The following is a 22550-nucleotide window of genomic DNA, read 5'->3' as shown; positions in this document are numbered from 1 at the left end:
CCCCAACTTGCTCCATACCTGGGATTACTCATTTCAATCACTACTGTGAACATACTGGGTAAAGTTTTCAAAAATGTTGAGATGAGTGCGGGTCCTACATCACTTAGGTGCTTTAAAAAAAATCTCTTACCCATTTTGACAGGTTAGAGGTAAAACCTGACCATTTCCCCACACACATATAAAGAGAATTTAGAGAACGTTTTTCAAAGCTGTCCAGCTGGTGTCAGTCACTGTTTAAATACATTCTATACTTACATTGATTATTTAAAGTGTGTTCCTTATTTTGTAAAATAAAAAGCACATCAAGTAAGCATTTTATCTTTATCCTACAACTTGCTGTCCACTATCTAGGTTTTTACATAATGCCCATCACTGTGGTATCTAATCTCCTCCCAAAATTATGAAATGTACATATAAAATAAATTGCATTCTCTTTGTTCCTTGCAAAGCATTACCTAATTGTTTTTAATTTTTGGTTGTGGTGTCACTGTGGGAAGGCTAGATCAAAAAAGTGGGTTCTGCATTGTGCTTTGAAGATACTGAAGTTCATGGTCATCTGATCTGCCTGGGTAGTGAGTTCCACATTCCTAAGCCAGTCATTGAGAACACGCTCCCTTCTGTATTCATGAGTTTCACACTTGAGGTTGACAATTCTCTTGTTCCAGTGGAATGTGGTTGTCACAGGGCATTCAAGTCACACAGGGATGAAGTGGTCCCTCATGTAACAGGGGTAAGTTCCACAGAAGAGGAGGACTGAATTCTTACATTTCACCAGGTATTCAACAGGGAACCAGTCAGGAAAGTGGAGCGATGAGCTCTCAGCAGCCATGCATTGCTGGGCACATGGGCTACTGTGATCTGAACCAGCATTTTAAGTTCTTTGGTTTCATATTCAGCTACAGAGAATTACAGGAATAAGGCCTAATGGTAATAAATGCATGAATCACCACAGTTAACTCCAAATCTGACAAGAGGCGTAATAGTTTTCTTGCAAGAAGAAGATGGGAAAAGACTTTTTTCACTGCTATGGCTGGCATCCAGAAGCAGTGAGATCAGGTGAATACTGAAGCAGCAGTGACGTAATTTTAGGATAGATGCCGTCAGTGAAGGGTGTTATTATAGAGGTGAGAAGTTCTTGGAAGTGCTTCCTTCTCCCTTTCCAAGATTCAGCTTCAGGAGGCTTTTCTTCATTTAATTGCTGATTGCAACCAAGGCCTTGGATAGCTGAGAAATGGTGTTGTTTTCAGCTGATGAGAAAGTAATGTAGGACTGTGTGTTATCTGCTCATTGTTGGCTTTGTAGTTCATGCTGATCACAGTCTCCAACACTGATATGAAATCATAAGGAACAGAATGGCCGAGAGAACAGATCTTTGAGGAACTTCAAAGGTGTGAGCTCTGCAGATGAAGGAGCAGAAATCAGTCACCTTTCTGGTTGTGATCTCAGAGGAATGACTGAAGTCATCATGGCATGATCCTACTAATCCCTACTGCATGTCTGAAGCAGGACATCAGATAGACGGTATCATGGTCCAGCACTACAGGTGTAGATGAAGGGCCTTTGTCCGTGGCTAAAGGATGTTCATCCATCAGTGCTAATAGCACTCTCTCTGGAGAGCTTCTCAGTTAGGTTAGATACTGGGTGGTAGTTACAGAGGGTGATTATGTCAAGGGATGGTCTCTTAAGTATTTGCCAGATTATGACATGCTGTAGGGAGGTGGCAGGATTTTCCTCCTCAATGAAGATATAGATATCTCAGTTAGTAGGAGTCCAAGATGCTCTTGACACTCTTTGACTAGTCAATGAGAATTTAGATCAAAGACATAGGTGGTAGCTCAGTTTTTCTCCTGTATTTTTAGACCTTCCTGTTATGTGCTGGGCTGGCTTCAGAGGAGGATGGTATTGTGTTATGGTGGAAAATGCCAATGTATAGTACATGGTGTTTCAGCAGCACATCTCTGTTGTTGGTGATATTTTATGAGAAGTAGAGTGATAGTTCTTTGCAGCAGAAGACGGTGAATTCTGGAGCTGAGCGAGAGCATTCCCCATTAACACAAGACAATTCATAGTCCAGAATAGTTCAGTAGAGTATGATTTAACAGTTGCTGTGGTGAAGGAGAGGTGGAATTGTTTTGTTAGTTTGTTTCTTCCACAAATAGTGCATAGATTCACAGGAATTCCTTGTACTGGTGTCTGTCTGCATCAGCCCAAGTTTTATGCCACACACATAAGAACTCAGCTTCCTTCCACCTGATGCTTTTGTTTCAGCACATCAAAGAAACAAAGGAGATCTGTAGAGGAGAAAAGCACTTCGGTGAGAGAGGTGACTAATAAGTTGTCATAGTGACTGGTTAGATTTTCTATACGGTGATCTTTTTTGGTGGTGAGGCGTTACCTACAATAATGTTGTAGAAATTAACTCAGTTCCTGAGCCTGAGGCCAATTGTTATTGTTCCTTCTTGCCTAGACATTAGGTCAGCTTTGATCGCAGCCTGGTGGAAGTTGTGGTCAGTCCAGGATAAGGACAGTTTCTTGTGTCCCCTGTATCCATGCCAAGTCTAAAATCAAGCTCAAATATGACTGGCAGCATGTCCAGGTCCAAAGATGACTTGTCAAAAACAGACGGTGGCAAATATACAGAAAAGGTTTGGGGCTATTGTATCTGAGTTGTTGTCAACATGGATATGAAAGATCTCAGGATAAGAAGTCTTGGGGACTTCATTAACATATCAGACAGCAACTCAGGCAGTCCCTCTAGGAAACCTTTGCTCTTTGCAGTCTATAGATTAGTATAATGCACATGTATAACTTGTCTCTGGATTTGCAGAATGACTGGATCCTCTAATTCCCCCCCACACCCGAAGGTAGCTTCTCTTACATTTGGAATATGATGACTGATACCCCTCCATGCTTGCCTTGTACAGGTCTAGGTTTGTGGTATGCTGAAGTTTCAGACGCAGGTCAGGACCTCTTGAATATAAAGGGCTTCCTGACAATTCACCTCACATTCATCAGCAGGAACATGATATCCTGATGTTTGTCTCCCCCCGTTGTAAATTTGTATGAAATGACTGTTGTCTGACTGCATTCAATTGGCAGCAAATTTATACCAATCTGCATTCTGGGTCCTGGTTTGCGCTTCCTGTTTGCATTTCTTCCAGTTAAGACTTGGATAGGGGAGAAGTGTTGGGTGTTAGTTGTGGCTGGCTTTGGCAGAGACCTGGGTATGAACCAATTGGCAAAGGTTCTCAATACCTCTAGCCATTATGTTGTTGCTGTGAGAAGGAACGACACTGCTCAAACTCCACTCCAGAGTAGCAGAAAGAGGGTTTGCAAGTAGGAGCCATTTCTACCTCCACTATTTTAGGTGCAGGCATTAGGCAGTTTGGGAATGATGGAAGGTGTGAGCTTGTCGTTTTCTGGGTCTCTGTGGTAAGACAGGCCCGTCTTTCTCCTGGAGGGGCAATGGGAGAGAGCATTTCCTGGGTGCGGGTTTCAAAGCTCACAGACCCAGGAAGTCTGTCTCTGGGGCTCTCTCTGCTTCCTGCTTTGCTGGTCAGACAGCACTCCTCAGCCTATGGAGGGTGCTTCTCCCTGGTGGAGGGAAGTGGCATTTGTGTTTTGGAACTGGAGCAGTTGTACTCTCATTCGCTTGTGCTGGGCACCCCTCTTCTTTGCCAGCTGCTGTTGGGTGGGAATGAGGAAAAAAATGAAACTGCAAAGTCTAAGCTGCCTTTAACGTTCATTTCTGGCTCCCCATATTCTGGCTCTTCTTTGTGGGTTTTCTTCACCCTAGGCTCAGGGGATAAGACTGGCTTTCATGTTTTCTTTCTCTTTTTCGGTTGTATTGATTTCACATAGTTACATAGGCCTCTATAATAATCCATGAAGCTTATACCATAGCTCCCACTACACAAAGATTTAAATCTCAGAGCATGAAGTTAAACAGGAAAAGACGTTAAATCTTTAATGTGGCTTATACATGTGCCTTTACCAAGCAAAGAACTGGGGTTTAATAGCTCTTCCCTCCACCCCACCCCCCGAACCTGTAACGTAATAACCTATTTAAATCATGCAATTTTTTTCAAAGCAATATATTCCAACTATGAAACACCAAGATCCATTTGGAAAACACCCGTATGAATAGCTGATTCAATGCACTGGTTGGGAAAGAGGGCCAATTAAATGACTTTAACTTGATACCTCAAGAGAAGAAGAACCTTGTGATTACAGTTCTGCAGTCTTAAAATTCCATTTCTCTGGCAAGGGCTGCCTTTTTAAAGAACTCAGTGTCATTTAATGGCAGTAACCATGTAGGGCAGGAAATATGAAAAAGAGGTAGAATTTCAAAAGTTCAGGACTGTAGTTAGCTGGAGAAAAGTTACTGCTGAAGAGAGAACCTTAGGTCTGCCATTTGTGCTTGCACTGCACAGAGGAACGTGCATTGGTCATAGCTTGTGAGTAAGAATCCCATCTGGCCAATGACTACAGAGAGAGCTCTCCACCTGCAGAGATGAAGTGAGAGAAAGTAAACCCTCAGCCCTCACATCCAGAAGCCGGACTGAGGACAAAGTGTTGCTGGTATTTTCCAGTCCCTGCCCACAAAACAGGCTTTGCCCTGTGAATTACAAACACTCACAGTAGATTGGGCAGATGTTCAAAATATGACTGTGTGTGCCGCCTGGCTCCGCGAGGCTCCTTGAGCTTGTGCTTCTCTCCCCCTTGAATATGCACTTGGACACTGCAATAATCCTGGGGCGGGGCTCTTTCTTGATTGGGGTTGGGGAGAAGTGGTGCTATGTTCCAAATGCCATCCACTTGTGGCACCATGATGAGACACCACTTACAGTAAATCGGCAGATCTGCAAGTCCCCTTTGCTTTTTTACATAAGCATCAATGTTTAAATGATAATTCAGAGGCCCACTGATGAACATTCCACTGAGATGAGTAGGACAGTTCAAAATCCTCAGAGCTGTTGATCAAGGCTCTCTGCAGATTCTTCTCTGAATCAGTTATGACTTGTTTACATGGGAGATTTTTCTAGTTACACTGGTAATCATATCCGTAAAGTTAAACTGCAGGCGTTATACAAGTAGAACAACTCTTCATATTAGGCACATGAGTGGCTTTTTCAGCTTATTTTATACTGCTTCCAAAATGATATAAGCTAAACCAGAAAAAGGCACTCTTATATTGCAATAAGAATGTCTATGCTAGGTTGACATAAGTATGGAAAAATCCACAGCCCTGAATGGCGTAATTAAGCCGACTTAAGTCCTCATGTAGAATTCTTCTATTGACCTAGCTACTGCCTCTCAAGAAGGTGAATTACCTACGACGATGGGAGAATCCCTCCTGTCATCATATGTAGTGTCTACAGTGAAGCACTACCACGGCACAGCTGTTCTGTTGCAGCATTTTAAGTGTATATAAGCCCGGAGACTTCTACTGGTATAACTATAGCACTTTAAAGTCACACCCTAACTTAACTTCCCCATGTAGACAAGTCCTTACACTCAATTCACATTTTAGAGGTTTTCTCTGCAACCGTAACAGATGGAGACTTACTTTTTTAAAATGAAAGCTGATACTCTGCAGTGCAACACAGCTGCTTCAGAGAGATGATGATGTGGCATATGGGTGTATATTGGCTTTTTCTAAGGGTTGCTCATGTCATATTCATGACTGTCTTGGCCGTTGGAGTTTGGGCCCAGTTGTAAGCTGGCTAATAAGGATAGTGTTATTTATGAGTGTAACTGGAGGTGAGTTAAATATATGGGACACATTCTGAAAACCCAGGTATTTACTCTGGCAACACTCCCAATAAAATCCATGGGAGATTTTTGTGAGTAAGGATTTAGCCCATATAAAATCCAGAGGACACGTCTCACCAGGTTCTAACATTTCCCCCTACTTGCCACCCCTTACCCCCATGGACATATTTATTTGCCCTCCTGTTTACACGCAACCACCCTCTGAAACCTGTATTCCATCAATTTTCCTTTGGTTAAAGAGAGTCTAGAAGACTAGACAGCCTTTTCAACACCATTCCCACTTTGATTAGTCATGTATATGTCCCGTACTTTATAAGTGCTACGTAATCATCTTACTGACCAAAGGGATTTCTGCAGAGTGGCATAAGAAGCTCCCCCACATCCCAGGATCTGTCTTAATGGCTTCTGTAGCACTTTTAGCCTTTACTACACCCAGGAAACAAGATATTGAACTTGGGAATCAAATGCTCCTGTCTCATGAAGTCCAAGTTTGATGATATTTGCTGTCCCATTAAAATCCATATTGTACCATAATACCTTACCAGCAATCTGAGAAACAAGTGCTCATCCCTACCTGTGAACTGCAGTGTACCACCCAGCTGCTAGGATAAGGTTGATGACGACATCTACTGGAATTAGATCTGCTACTGCATCATTATTGACTTTGAGAGTTTGCAGAATCCCTTTACCAGCCTGTGTGACAGAGGGAAAGAGTCAGTGACAATATGCCATGACAGGATTTCCTTCACCTAGAGAGGATGTAGCATCACTTAGTCACTTTTCAAGCCCACTGTGGAACACACAAGATCAGTCTACCTCTATGGAGAGCCAGTGCTCACAGACTCATAGACTTTAAGGTCAGAAGGGACCATTATGATCATCTAGTCTGATCTCCTGCACAATGCAGGCCACAGAATCTCTCCCACCCACTCCTGTAATAAACCCCTAAACTATGTATGAGCTATTGAAGTCCCCAAATCATGGTTTAAAGACTTAAAAGTGCAGAGAATCCTCCAGCAAGTGACCCATGCCACATGCTGCAGATGAAGGCGAAAAACCCCAGGGCCTCTGCCAATCTGCGCTGGAGAAAAATTCCTTCCTGACCCCAAATATGGCAATCAGCTAAACCCTGAGCATGTGGGCAAGACTCACCAGCCAGACACCCAGGAAAGAATTCTCTGTAGTAACTCAGATCCCACTCCATCCCATCCCAGGCCAGTGGGCATATTTACTGCTAATAGTCAAAGATCAATTAATTGCCAAAGTTAGGCTATCCCATCATACCATCCCCTCCATAAACTTATCAAGCTTAGTCCTGTAGCCAGATATGTCTTTTGCCTCTACTTTACTCACCTAAGCCCTGCCTCACCAGCTACACTGCTTTGATACCCGGTCTGGGGAGCTATACACCTACGTACACTGCATGCCACCCAAACAAGCGTGCTGTATAGATGCAACCTTAGTGCTCTCTTCAGAAGAAACAGCCAATCATGTTGAATTGTGAATTTTGTGATGTGAACAAATGGTGATCACATACAGGTGGACAAACTCACATTCACTTGTGCCCCAAATTGCTACTTGAACCCAGTAGAAGAGAGAGGATGATGCATGCTTATTTACCTATTGTAGTAGTTATGACATGTTATAAACATACTCTCTATTCATATTGATGGTCATATGTATTTGAAGTAGATCTTCGATATATAAATAAATATTAATATATAAATAATTCAAACAAATTGCATGCTGCACATTATTTGGTTCATTATATGGGCTAATTTTTTTATTAGATTGTTGACATTTTCTGTTTGGTATAATAAAAGCTACTTCTACTGAGGTCTCTGAGATCACTTGCCTCTTTGAGTTTGACATTTTTAGGCAGTATCCCAGCTGAAGAGCTCAGGGGCCAATCACAGTTCAGGACACATACCAAAAGCAGAGTTATTCCCCATAGCAACTAATCATAGCTTTGTAGGGGGGAAGGAAGGCTGTGCTACACTAAGACATAATTCTTCAGTTATAGGCTAGCAGAAATGTGATTCACTTCACACAACCTCTGAAATCCACAGATAAACCAAAGCTTCTCTTCCCAGCAACAGAATCAATTCGAAGCAAAGGAAAATAAATCACTCCATTCAATAAAGCAGAGCTCTGCCCCCTCACACTGTGTATTTAACAGAAAGATATGTATTTGGGCAGACAAATGATTAGACTCATATCTCTATATAAATGCTAATGAGGGGGAAAAGTTCAAAAGGTTTGGAGTTCAGGTTCAATTTGGATAAAGCAGCCAAAAGATGCTTATCTGAACTATCTGTATATCTGCAAAATTGGTCTGGAAAAACAGTCCAATGTCTTATATTTATAGGATGCCAATAACTGCAAGATCTAGGAACAAAATTCACTTTGCTTGTCGAGCACAGAAAATTACCCAAATGGAATTTTGCTTTTGCCATCATAGGTTTCACCCACTAAACTTCAATTATTCCTTCTTCCCTCATCATTGCAAGTAGGATCAAAAGAATGGGCCTGAAAACGGATAGACTGGGATCCATTCAGATCTCCTCAGCTAGGGCAGTCCAGCACCCAACATTGAGAACATCCTGCTTTCTGCTCCTGAAGGTTTCACCCTAAGCACTTCTAATTTCTATATCCCAGATTAATTCAGTTGCCTTGAGTGATCATTGATACAGATTCAGTCTCTGATGTAGCCTGTCTCAAGACCACTAAGGAATTTCAAGATAAGGACCAGAACTTTGAATTAGGCAGAGAAGGCATCTTAACCGGAGAGGGCACACGTGCGATATGCTCTCAGCAGCTTGTCCTGTTCAAAGTGTATATGTTGGACAAGGTGAAGTTTTTGATTGACCTTGACCAACAGGCCTACTTAGAGCAAGTCCAGCCCTGAGAAGATGAACAGGTGGATCACAGTTGCTAGTTTGTCATCTGCAATGGCTAGCTAGGAACAGCCTCCTGCCAATCAGAAATGAAAAAAAAAAGTGTTCCTCATGAATTCCATTCACTGGTTATCATGAAACAGAGATTCAAACAAGTATTAAGCTAAGAGCATGCATTTCCCCTGCCACTTACTGCCTGGTCCTGCACTCTATTAAGTCAAAGGGAAAATTTCAGTGGTGCAGGAACAAATCTTTGAAGAACAGATGGATACTTTTTATGGAGGGCCTGGCAGGATGCTAGCTAGCATCCTTGAAGTGTCTGGCTCTCCCTACCAGCAAATCTTCTGTCTTCCCTGGGTTGAAATCTCATGAAAATAGACTTTATCACAAGATTTTTGTACTTCTAGTTTGTGGTTGGTCCAGACAGAGTTTGAGAACAGCCCTTTTTACAATATTTCAGCCATTCCACTTCCATTCCCAGCCATAACTTGGAAATTCAGAGATGAGCTAACATGAAAAATAACCATACTTCTCCAAACCTGGTTTCGGTTATCAGATGGGGTGGGTTTTGTGTGAAGGTTCAAGGTGTGGTGTGTGCGTGCGTGTATGGAGGGACTTTAATTTAATCAAACCAGTTGACCATCTTAATTAAGGCCAAAAAAGTGATTGGCAGATGAATACTGTACATGTTTTTAAAATACAAGTAGCTCAAAACAGAAGAGAGTTGCCTCTAATCAAATGTGGTTCAGCTAATATGTAATGTACACCATTCAAGGGTTAGTTTTGAAAGCACCATGCAGGGATTATCGGTCCTTGATTTCCATTGATGTTAGTGCAAAAAGTGCAATTAAAACCATATACACTTTTGCCCTCCTTTAAGGAATGGATGGCTCAAAGGGAAAAAGTTGCCTTTTTCTATAACATTGGTATAAATCCAATAAAGATCAGTAACAACTGAAAGTTGCTACCAAACAAAAGCTGTTTGGTAGTGTATTAGAGTGGTCTGCCCATTTAAGGGCCTGCAAAGTCAAGGAACAGCAAGCCCTGGCCTCTGGAGAAGCCCTGCAGGCAGGTGATTGGAAACCAGCTGATCCAGCTAAGCAGCAGCTAAAGAGTGGTTCTGGTTCCTAGCTGTAATATATAAAAGTGAAGACCCAACTCTGCAACTGGGGAGGGGTCAGGCAGGAGAGACAAACAGTTCCCTGAGCAGCAACAGTAGGCTTCAACACGGCAGGTAAGCCCTGTGGTCCCCCTGAGGCAAAGGGAAGGGTTGTGATCCTCAAGCTACTGGGTGGGCACAGGACCTGCAGTATCAGTCCAGGTCAGGACTATCACTTTTGTTACATTTTCCATATTTTTTGCATTTCTATGTCAGAAAAATAACAGAGCCTGTGTAGAAGGTAATAACATAGTGGGAGATCTCTGACTATTTTTCCCCAAGCTGGTGGACAGACCCACCAGAGGATATCTGAAATGTGATGACCATCTAAGTCCAGTTCTTAGGAGATTCTGTGATGCAAACACCTCTAGCCTATCTAATGAAAACTGACACTCTTTTTAGTCTCAATGGGGTGGATAGTTCAGTGATTTGAGCATTGGCCTGCTAAACCCAGGGTTGTGAGTTCAATCCTTGAGGAGGCCACTTAGGGATCTGGGGCAAAATCAGTACTTAGTCCTGCTAGTGAAGGCAGGGGGCTGGACTCAATGACCTTTCGGGGTCCCTTCCAGTTCTAAGAGATAGGTATATCTCAGTATATTATAAAAGTAATCCCTCCAATGCCAGTGTTCAGGCACACTGACAGGGTGGAGTAGGGAAACCTACACTGATGCTGCCTGTGCTTCTATTGTTCCCTGCATAAACTTCAGTCTACAGGGCTGATGATCTAGCCCTTTTCATGAGTACTAACTTAAAGGAAACATTTTAAGAATGTTGATACTTTTCTATACTCACTCAGTTATGGCAGTGATCTACAGCAATGGTTTTCAACCTTCTTTCATTTGGGGAACCCTAAAAAAATGGAACCCTTTGGAAATTCAACCTGTGGTCCACGGACCCCTACCACAGAAGTCAGACTGAAAACAATTCAGCTATAAATGTTACACATGCTCAGCACGGCATTTGACACAGTGTGAGGACGCTAAACCATGGGTTTCTACAATAATGACAACACTTCTGGGTTTTGTACTGTAGGTGGGGGTATTCACATACTTTTGATTGATCAGAAAAACAGAATGCCTTTTCTGGGATCTGAAACTTTATTTTCATAGTCACCTTTCACAGATCCCTTAGACATAGTCTGCGGACCCCCAGGGGTCCATAGGCCACAGGTTGAAAACTACTGATATAGATACCAGGAAATAGTTATTTTGCAATATATAGGTTTTATATATGATATAAAATATAGTGTAGATATTAAAAAAAACACCACAGTGATCTTGCAATACATAAAAACCTAAATTTTATCACTATGTAAATACTTCAACCACTTTTCTTGGGAGAGGAAAGACAGACAAGTGAGCTGTCCCCTCTGGGACTCTCAGGGCAAAGTCATCAAAATGTGTGAGAAACCCCAAACTGTCAAAGGAAACTGCAAAAGTGGGATTTTTCTTCTCGGACTTCCATGTGTGATGGAATTAAATCGTCAGATCCTGCACGGGGTTGTTAATGTGTTCAGTGTAACCTAAATGTACACTCATTCCTTGTGATTATTTTCTGCAGTCTCTTCATTTCAGAAATATAAGAACCTAGAACCTTGGCACCTGATTCATTTGAACAAAACCCAAATCTTTCACAATTTAAAAATATTCAAGTCACAAAATGTGGGCAGTTTTTGTAAGAGAAAACTGCAGTTTAGGAAGAATTAGTAAAACAGTCCTGCAGTGTCAGAAACCCCAGCTATACACTAGAATTCATTCAGCACTAAAGACGTAACTTTAAATCCTGGACCTCTTGAAGTCAATGGTAGTTTTGCCACTGACATCGATGAGGCCTGGATTTCACAGATGGAATTCAGGAAAAGATACAGTTATATAATCGTGTAAACCTCCATTTCTCCTTTATTGCTGAGCCAAGGAACAATGACATGAAATACACACGGGATCTTGTACAACTTCAGCAGATGATTTAATGAAAGAAGAAATATTATTGGTGGATGAAGATTCCAAATACTTTGCCATGTAGGTCAGAACTGATTTGTTGATAGTCAAAAAAAGTGCAAGAAAAACATTTTACAAAAGCAGTGAAACATTTCAAGTCACACAGTCACACTTGATCGCTGAATTTCTTGGGTGGCTGAAAGACTCAGCTTTTGGGCGCCAGCCTCACAATGTGCCTGATGTATGCAGGTATACAGCACAACTTACTCAAAAAACAATCTCAAGGGAAATAAAGGACAAAACAACAGAACTTTGTTTTGTGTAACATCGTTCATGCAAATTATATCCCAAAGAACACACCGAGTTAAATAATACAGATATAAAATTAAAACAATAGCCAATGGAGAGAAATTCAGAGATGTTGGCAAAGAAGAAAAAAAATCTCTTTTCAGATGATAGCTGAAAAGCAATAGAGAGTTAATGAAGCGGGGATTTACATTTACAAGGAGTTTCCAGACATAAGTTGCAGAGGAGAAGGTTCTCACTCTTAACAGTGGCAAAGTTGTGTGAAAGAACACAGAAAAGACATGTACTGGGTGAACCTAAGGTGCTAAGTGTGGAGAAGAGAGAGCGAGTGAAACATTTGCGAGCTTGTCCATGGTGTGTGTGTGTGTGTGTGTGTGTGTGTGTGTGTGTGAGTGTGTGTGTGAGAGAGAGAGAGAGAGAGAGAGAGAGGCTGCACGTATGGCAGATATAGCACAAATCCCTGATTAGAAACACAGGAGCCAGGACAGCAGATGGACTCTTGTGTATTGCAAAAAGAGAGAGAAGAAAAACATAGTAACCACTACATAACAGATTCAGCATACACAACTACTTAAGAAACTATAACTGCAAATTCACATAAACAGATTCAAAACTCTGTTAAATACATTCAAGTATATCATATCTGTCCTTCCCCCTGAAAAATGAAATGGACACAAACCTTCAGAAGGTGGAGGAACAACCCAAGGTCCAGTAACAAGTGAAGTCTTTAAGGTGGCTTGCACTGTCTTTCTGGATAGCATCTGCCAACATTTTGAACACTTCTCTGAGGAAGTGATGTGTCTGCAGCAATTTCTGACTCAGATATTCCCTCAGATGATGCTGGTTGTTCAGCACAGCTGCTTCTTGGTTGCTGCTTCAGGCTGGGGCATTGATGTTGGAACAATTGGCAGTTCCCCAAATTCTACTGCTTTTCTCAGCCATAGGTCACGCCCAAATCTCACACTTGGTCAACGTGGCAGAACTAAAACATATTGGGTTCCTCTTGTACTATGTAAGACAAAGGACCCGTTTATGTGATAATAGTTGCTGGAAGCCATGTACTGGTTCCCCGATAATCATGCACCAACGCTATTAGACCCACTTGTAGCTGACGAGGTGCACTGGTCCTTCTCACCATAGCTTGACTTATTGGACAAATTCTGACTTGTAGTAGTATATTTGGCTTTAATAAGTCCAAATATGACCTGAGATTTCTGCCCATAAACAGCATCTCAGGTGTTTGGTTCGTCATGGAATATATCGCATTTCTATATGCTAGCAAGAAACATGCCAGCTTCTGCTGTAATGACCCTTTCTCATCTGTCATGGATCGCAGGGCTTGCTTAAACTTCTGTACAAACCTTTCAACCAAGCCTTTTGTGGCTAGGTGGTGTGGTATTAAGGTGATATATCTAATACCATTTTTCTTCATGAGCTGCGGAAACTCTTCTGAGCAACACTGAGGACCTGGTCACTCACAGCTTGTCCTGGCAGTCCAGTTCTTGCAAATAAACATCCAAGTTTTTCTATTGTCTGTGCAGCTGTGGTAGTTTTCATGCAAAAAACTTCTGGCCATTTGGAATGGGCACCTCCCACTACTAGATACATCATTCCCAAAAATGGTCTGGCAAAGTCAATATGCAGACATTGCCAGGGAGCTTATGGCCATTCCCAGGGGCAATGATGCTGGTTTAGGCATGTGTTGTACCTGTTGGGAGTCCAAACATTCCTTAGCAAGCTGCTCTATTTGTTGTTCAATGCCTGGCCACCATACAAAACTTCTGGCAAGCGCCTTCATTTTTACTATCTCTAGGTGACCTACAAGGAGCTCTTCCAAGACTCTTGTGCACAGTTTACTAGGTATAATAACATGAATCCCACAGGACACATCCTTAATGTATGGTAAGCTCACCTTCCCATGTGTAAAAGCATGCCCAATTAGGACTGTTAGCATATTTTCAGCTGTTCAGAGTGGCTTCATAAACCTGAGCTCACATGGGATCCCTCTTGGCTCTTTGTATGCTTCCATTAAGTAGTCCACACACAAATCTGTCTCTCAAGGCCTCGTTAAGACCATCCTTAAAAGGACAGTGTTTTGATCATTTTTTTTAACTCTGTCCCAAAGGAGGAAATAGATTCACCTTCAGGTTGATTCCGCTTATGAAACGCAAAACCATGGGCTGCACCTGAACCGCTGGCTGGGGGAGGCTAGTCCGCAGCTCTGCCCCTTACATCTGAGGCCCGGCCCCACCCCTTCCACGCCCCCAGAACCCAGAGATCCCCGCACGGCCGCTGGCCTCTGCCCCAGGCTGGCTAGTGCCTGTAGACCCCCACAGCCCTGGAGCGCTGGGAGGGAGAGCACATGGCACTGCTGCGGGCTCCCTGGCCATGGGGCACCAGGAAGGTGGGCGGCATGGCCCAAGTCCCTGGAGCCCAGTGGCACCACCGAAACAGGGCCCTGGTGGGCGGAATATGGGCGGGACCACGGCTGGCTGTTTGGGAAGGCACAGCCTCCTCTACCCGCCGCCAATGCCCAAACCTTTCAGCCATAATCAGGGGCTTGGGCGCCAAGTGCTCTTGAACAATTTGCATTCTCTCTTTAAAAGTTTTGCTTGCTGGCTTCTCTGGGATGATCAGACTGCGAACTACACTGTGTGTTTTTCCTTCCAGTACTCTTAGTAATGGTACATTTTTCTGAGGGAATCTCGTTTCCTTCAACATGGTGCTCCAGACTCTCTATAGATGTGGGCCAGTCCTCCATGTCAAAAGTCCTCCATTGTTCCAATATAGCCTGCTATTTCACCTCGCTGTTCTTAGTTTAGTAGTTTGGAGTACTCACAGTTATGGCAGACTCCTCTCCTCCCTCCCCCCACCACCCTGGGGGCTGCAAGCAGTGTGGTAAATAGTTTGCTATTCTGATGCACGGAAGGTTCTTGAAATTGTCATAGTCAGTTGTTCTGTATGATAGATATAGCACAAATCCCTGAATAGAAACACATGCACATACACACTGTTGGAGCCACCATGATGCCAGACTGTATTATAAAGAGAGAGAGAGAGAGAGAGAAAAAAAACCCATAGTACCACTATATAACAACAAACTTGGCACGAGCAAATGCTTAAGAAACTATAAGTGCATTCGCATAAACAGATCCAACACTCTGCTCGATACATTTAAATATATCACAGCTGGAATGCAATTATTTTAATTAATCTTAATATTAATGGAGAGCCAGTGGAGTTTTGTGAATACAGAGAATGTGGTTTGAAATGAATAACAAAGGCCTTGGATGATAGCATTAGCATGAACATATCTACTTACTAATCCTGCTCTAGCATGAAGGGTGTATTCCACATGTAATTATAACAACTTTCATTTCCTAAGGTAAAAATGAGCTGTTTTTATTAAGATGCTATGTCAACATAATCCTCCTTTGCTTTGATTACAAACCACAAATCCTGTTATACACTGCACAAGGCTGACAATAGCATAGTTTTATAGTGTAATCAACCTGGATAAAATAAAGATTAACAAAAATATACCGTATACCCCCATTTATTAGAATGTGCCCCTGGGGTAGCACATTGTATATATGAGTATGGATGGCATTAAGTGAGCATATTGATATCTGGGAAACTTGGTAGAATGAAAATAATCAACAGGACATGGTAATACCATGGTACAAAATATACAGAAGTCAGCCTCTGTACCAGATGACTGGAGGGTAGCCCATGTAATGCTGATTTTTAAAAAAGGCTCCAGAGACAATTATAGGCTGGCAAGCCTAACTTCAGTACCAGAGCAATTGGCTGAAACTATAAGTTACAGAATCATCAGACACAGAGATGAACATGGTTTGTGGGAGAAGAGTCAACCCAGCTTTTGTAAAGGGAAATGATGCCTTGACAATATATTAGAATTTTATGAGAGGAACAACAAATGTGGACAAGGGAGATCCGGTGGAGATAGTGTACTTGGACTTTCAGAAAGCTTTTGACGAGGTCCCTCAACCAAAGTCTCTTAAGCAAACTAAGCAGTCGTGGAACAAGAGGGAAGGGCCTCTCATGGATCAATAACTGTTTAAAAGATAGGAAACAAAGGTCAGGAATAAATGGCCAGCTTTCACAATAGAGAGAGGTAAATAGCCAGGTCCTCCAAGGAAGTGTACTGGGACCTGTGCTGTTCAGCATATTCATAAATGACTTGGAAAAGGGGGTGAGAAGTGAGTTGGCGAAATTTGCAGATGATAAAAAGTTACTCAAGATAGTTAAGTCCAAAGCTGACTGAGAAGAGTTACAAAGGGATCTCACTAAACTGGGTAACAGGACAACAAAAAGGCAGATGAAATTCAATATTGATAAGTGCAAAGTAATGCACACTGGAAAAATAAATTCCAACTACACATACAAAGTGATTGGGTCTAAATTAGCTGTTATCTTTCAAGAAAGAGATATTGGAGTTGTACATAGTTCTCTAAAAATATCTGCTCAGTGTGCAGTGGCAGTCAAAAAAGCTAAAAGAATGCTAGGAACCATTAGGAAAGTGATACGACCAATAGGGCTATGATAGAGGTCTATAAAAGCATAAATGATGCGGAGACAGTGAATAAGGAAGTGTTATTTACTCTTTCACATAACACAAGAACTAGGGGTCACCCAATGAAATGAATAGGCAGCAAATTTAAAACAAATAAAAGGAAGCACTTCACAGAATGCAGTCAACCACAGGATGTTATGAGTGCCAAAAGTATAACTGGGTTAAAAAACAATTAGGTAAATTCATGGAGGATAGGTTCATCAGTGGCTTTTAGTCAAGATGGTTGGGGATGCAACCCCATGTCCCTAAATCTCCAACTGCCAGAAGCTGGGACTGGATGACAGGGGATGGATGGATCACTCAAAATGTCCTGTTCTGTTCATTCCCTCTGAAGCATCTGACACTGGCCACTGTCAGAAGACAGGATACTGGACTAGATGGACTATTAGTTTGACACAGGATGGCTGTTCATATGAGTTGGGGGAGTAGCAGTAGTTTTGGTTTAAAACAAAAATCAAACCGATGAGAAATGCATGGAAAAGGATATGCTTTTCATATGTATTATTATTTCTGATTTACTTATTTATTGCATCTTTCTTCAAGGGAATTCTTTAGGAACACTAGTGTTTTATTCTCCATTATCCTGGATTTTGTTCCAAATGTGCAAATGTAAACAAACCGTCTTGTGGCCTGCCAGCAGATTACCCTGACAGACTGCATGCTGCCCGTGGGCTTCAGGTTGCCCACCACTGGTGTAGGTCAAGCACTATCATGATGCATGTGACACAAATGCATATAATGAGAAATGATGGTACACCTCTACCCCGATATAACACGAATTCAGATATAACATGGAAAAGCAGCGCTCTGGGGGTGGGGGGCGGGGCTGCGCACTCTGGCGGATCAAAGCAAGTTCGATATAATGCGGTTTCACCTAAAACACGGTAAGATTTTTTGGCTCCCGAGGACAGCGTTATATCGGGGTAGAGGTGTATAAGAATTGCATTGCACTTGTTTCATGGGAATAAATGAACCTAAGTCCTTGTGTGAGACTTGAACCAACAACTTTGTTGCCTTGAATTGAGTGCTTCCAACAGAAGCACATCTAGGTTACACATGTCCTGGAAATGACATGTGTAATTAAAGTTTCTATTTTATGACACTGTTTTCAGTTGCTTATAACTTTGCCAGATCTGAACTGTTCAGACTGAAGTTTTCCATGCCAGGTGTCTGTCTCAGGCTGAATTTTCTCGGAAACTTTCAGTAGAAACGAGTTGGTCACTTCTGAGTACAAGATTAGGGAAAAATACATTGTTTTGCCCATGTTAAAAAATTCTAACCACTATTTCATTGAGAATCTCTAGTGCCCCCATGCTTTGGAGCAAGGAGTTGGACATTTGGCAGGAGGTGGCAGACATGCTAAACCCACGGAAAAAACCACAGAAACTGGGCTTGTTTTTGGCTTAATTGGCTTGTGATTTGCTTGTTGGCTAGTTTTTGGATTGTGGCTTGTAGCTTGTTGCTTCCTTTTTTTGATCGGCTCCTGGAAAGCAGCAGCAAGATGGGGAGAGAGTCAGGGGTGCATAGAGGGCCCACCACAGTCCCAGACTGCATGCGGGGGTGATCTAGTCACAGAGCATTGGGGTTCTTAGGGATTGGCTTGTTTTGACCTTGTTTTGAAATGCGATTAGCTTGATTTTTGGCTTATTGTGAAAGTCAGGATGCTTATTTACTGTGTGAAAGTTGGCATCTGTGCCTACCATCAATGATGTGCCTTTTGCCAGCCCCATAAAAATTTGCCCAAATATGGCCAATTTATAAGCCTCTGAAAATCACAGTTCACACATGTTCAGTAGAGCTTTGGTACAAGCTGGCAGCTAGATTCTCCCAAGATTCTGTCTGCAATGAGCATGCTCCATACCCACACAGATCCTACATGCTGACTAGGATGAGCATTTGGTATCCCCATAGAGCTTGGCAGATGCTCCCCATTAGCTGCCACTGTTGTGCCAGGCATCAGAACTGAAAGCACGGAGACTATGCTCTCAATGCACCTTCTGCTGGTAGGAGGCCAGGATCCTGCGGAAAAGCTAGTATGTGATCATGTAATTAAAGACTGTATCATAATGCATATGCATAACAAGGGGGACAAAATAAGCTTGTACAGGTAACATTAATTCTTTTATTTCCTAACTTTTCAGTACTTGACTATGCAACCTTAATGTTGTTTTAAGGTAGTTTTTTTGGATGCAGTATAAACAGACAACACTGTCGGGTCCTGTAGGCATATGCCTAGAAATATATATGGTATGTGTCTCTATTAAAATCTACAAAATGCTATGGAATTTTCTGCACACACGTTTTGAGCAAAGGAAATTTTTTTTAAGTAGTAACTATACGTACCGCAATAATCATTCCACTTGCTCCATTGAAGTTGTCAATCCAACCCTGCAAAAAAGGAAAGACATTTTTTATTATTTCTTTCAACAATGTTTAGCTCATACAGGCTTCAAAAAGTGTTACAGTGCTGTGGTATGGATGAAGTCACTTAATCAGACCACTGTTAAAAAGGATGCCAATTTAGCTTGGACAATTGCCAGAGAGCAAAGATAGCACAACGTATTGATTTTAAATAAAGGATGCATGGTAAACAGCCAGTGTTGTCTGCAGTTTACAATTTAGTTAAATATAGTCAAATTTTGTTTTAAAGATCACCACATTAGGGTAATAATTTGACTATGTGTACCAGATCTGACTTTCCAAATGCCATGTAATCTAGGTGTTGATGCAATCACCCTGGCTTATAATTACCAGTGTGGCATAGCTGTGTAACGGTCAGATTGGAGGTAATTTATTTGATTTTTCCTGATGTTTTCAAAGACAGTAAAGAATATCAGGACTCTTGAACAACACTCTGTTGCAGTAAGGAAAGTCACATCTTGTGGGAATGTTAATTAGAACCAATAATATTTGGAATGACTTGCAATGATACTATTATGCTGCACGCTGTCCTTCCAAGATGGATATTTTGGGTCAGATCCTAGGTGATGTCTGACCTTTGCCTGGTACCACCCAGGTACGGAAGAGGCAAAGGTGACTATGTCACCTTTATGACTCAGGTGCAAACTTAGGACATGTTGCACCTCCTAATGCCAGGAGTAAATTTGGCCTAGAATATTTATTTCAATGTACAAATGTAGCTGAATTCTATTCCATGTGTGGTACTCCTAATATTTGCAACACTCCCAATAAATGTGCATCTGGAGCATCTCAGCTTGGTGAGTTGCTGAATGTCATGTTATGTCATCCAAAAACCCCTCACAAATGGCCCTACCTGGCATGCCTAACAGACTGCCTTAGCATAAAGATCAGGATGGAGAGCCTGACCTATCCTATGAGCCCTAGGAGTGTTCCCCCAGCTGAGTGCTGAGGTATGTTGGCATGGCAGTGTGTAGAAGCTCTCTGGATACAGGGCTTTAGTCTCCAGTATTGCAAGTCCAGCATTTCCCACCAACAGTAAATCCAATTCATTTGTTTTTTATTTTAAATTGCCTTTTTCAACTTGCAAATGTGAATCTTTCCTGGAGACGTTGAGCAAGTCTTGCAGTTCTGCACCAGACACTGCCTGCTCCCATCTCCCACAGCCCTCCCTGGAGACCCTGAAGAACCAGAGTGCACTTCTAAGATGATCAGCAGGCATCTTTATAATGAGGGCTTGCCCCCCGGACAGAAGGCTGGATTTAGAGCAGGAGCCTCAGCTGTATCTGGAGAGCACTCAGCGGGAAATGGTTAAAAGAAGGAGCGTAATCAGGCTTACTGGGAAAGGCTCATGCCAGCTGGCTCCCACGATGGATGGCCGGATGATGGCAATGTTGAAGTGCTCTTTCTCTTGCTGGACCAGGTACTCTGCCAAGGCTTTGGTGTATGTATACGTATTGGGCCAGTCCCCAATCAGCTTGGGTGTGATCTCTTGAATGATAGATTCATCCAGCCACCTAGTGGGACAAAGAAAATAATTTTGTTGACATAAACCACATGGACAGATGAATGAAATGAGGAAGAAGTTAAGCAAATTGGTCAGCATACTCAGCTGTCTATAGTTTCAAGACTCTTACCAGCAGTGGGGAAGTCAGCAACTAGAATACTTTTAGGCAAAAGAAGGAATAACTGGGAGTTTTGTTATTTACGGTAATGGAGCCAGGATTTCACCCCTAGTACCGATGTGCTGCACCAGCATTGTTTAGTAATGCAATTTTTACTGGTCTAGACAAACCCTGATGGATGTTCATAACCTGGCGCTATAGTTCCCTCTGAATTAGCTAGCACAGTCCCCAGCTATGCATGCAAATGCTTGGAAAAATTCAATTCCACCAAGAGTTTAGCAGCATTACAAAAGTTTAAAATATCACAATTATCTTCTTCAATGATATTGCAATTGCATTTATTATGCAACTATCTGACATTATCACTGTGGTTGCATGCAGGGTCCCTTTCCAAATCTCCCCACCAGCTCCCACCCCCACCCCCACCCCCACACCTCCCCACACAAAATCATGTGTTTAGTTCTACTCTAGCCAAGCACAAACGTTTGGTCCATTTTTTCTGAGAGGTAGTGTGGCTCAGTGGATAAGCTGAGCTTGCTATTTGAGAGACCTTGGCTGTACCAGATGTGGCTTTGTAGAACCTCTGTTGTCTTCAATTTTTCCATCTGTTAAAGGAGATGAATGATATTTGCTTTCCCCTCTGCCAAAAGATATTTTTATGGAGGTGAATGAATGCCTGTGGCTGGCTCAATAAGTGTTATGTGTTCCCTTCTATTACTGCTACCAGATGAAGGAGTTACCAATTTGGCTTCTGGAGTCAAGGTCAGTGATGTTAAAATGGAGGCCCTGGGTTCAAACTGCGCTCTGGCAAACCAACAAAACTTTGCTCATCTGCATGTGTTTTGGTTCAGACAGGAAGGGAGCTGGGTGTGTTTCTGAAATCTACAGACAGGGCTGGCAATCTAGATAGGTTCACAGAAGTCTGGTGCATAACTCCATAGAACCGAAAATAAAGTCCAATAACCTTTTATTAAGTTTTGGAGCTTTTTCTTTGTGGTGGACAGGAGAGCTCACTGGGGACATTCCAGTGATGCTCCACTACTTCCTTCTCTCCCCTATCTCTACATAAAATAAGGTGAGAAGACCTGAAATCTTAAAATAGGCCACTTGGGGGCAGAAAATGAGTACAGGACCTCCTGCTGGGCAGCGCTTACCTCCGGTGGCTCCCGGTTGGCGGTGGGCACAGCAAGGCTAAGGCAGGCTGCCTGCCTACCCCAGCCCCACACCGCTCCTGGAAGGGGCCAGCGTGCCCCTGCGGCCTCTGGGGAATAGGCGGGGGACATGTGGCTCCACACGCTGCCCCTCTCTGCAAACACTGCCCCCGCAGCTCTCCCAGCCAATGGGAACTGCGGGGGCGGTGCTTGCAGGCAGTAGCAACACACAAGAGGGAGACCCATGCCACCCTCCCTCCACCCCCCAGGGCCATGGGGCTGCACTGGCCACTTCCAGGAGCAGCGTGGGACCAGGGTAGGCAGGGAGTCTGCCTTAGCTGCAGCCACACTCCGCCAGAGATCGCAATTGACTGGGAGATCCTCTAGGATCAGGGGCGGCTCTAGGTATTTTGCCGCTCCAAGCACTGCAGGCAGGCTGCCTTTGGTGGCTTGCCTGCGGGAAGTCCCTGGTCCCGCGGATTCGGCGGCACGCCTGCGGGAGGTCCACCAAAGCCGCGGGACCAGTGGACCCTCCGCAGGCATGCTGCCGAAGGCAACCTGCCTGCCGCCCTCGCGGCGACCAGCAGAGCGCCCCCTGTGGCTTGCCGCCCCAGGCATGCGCTTGGCGTGCTGGTGCCTGGAGCCGCCCCTGTCTAGGATCGACCAGTCAATCACGATCAACCAG

General features: G+C 43.0%; 1 protein-coding gene across 5 annotated transcripts in view; it reads right to left on the bottom strand.

Annotated features, from left to right (window-relative positions):
• FAR2 (fatty acyl-CoA reductase 2) overlaps window positions 1–22550 on the bottom strand; it is a 211835-nt gene that overhangs the window by 27991 nt on the left and 161294 nt on the right. For all 5 annotated transcript variants that reach the window (XM_044996407.1, XM_044996382.1, XM_044996398.1 and 2 more), the window contains exons 5-7: window positions 20429–20606; window positions 19015–19059; window positions 6350–6468 (exon numbers count right to left, since the gene is read on the bottom strand). In XM_044996407.1, coding sequence (XP_044852342.1) covers window positions 6350–6468; window positions 19015–19059; window positions 20429–20606 — 342 coding nt within the window. The remainder of the gene's footprint in view (window positions 1–6349; window positions 6469–19014; window positions 19060–20428; window positions 20607–22550) is intronic.

Source organism: Mauremys mutica, chromosome 1, assembly GCF_020497125.1.
Source record: "Mauremys mutica isolate MM-2020 ecotype Southern chromosome 1, ASM2049712v1, whole genome shotgun sequence".
NCBI classification, from domain to species: Eukaryota; Metazoa; Chordata; order Testudines; family Geoemydidae; genus Mauremys; species Mauremys mutica.
Note: the sequence above shows the minus strand (reverse complement) of the source record. Positions and strands in the feature narration are given on the sequence as shown.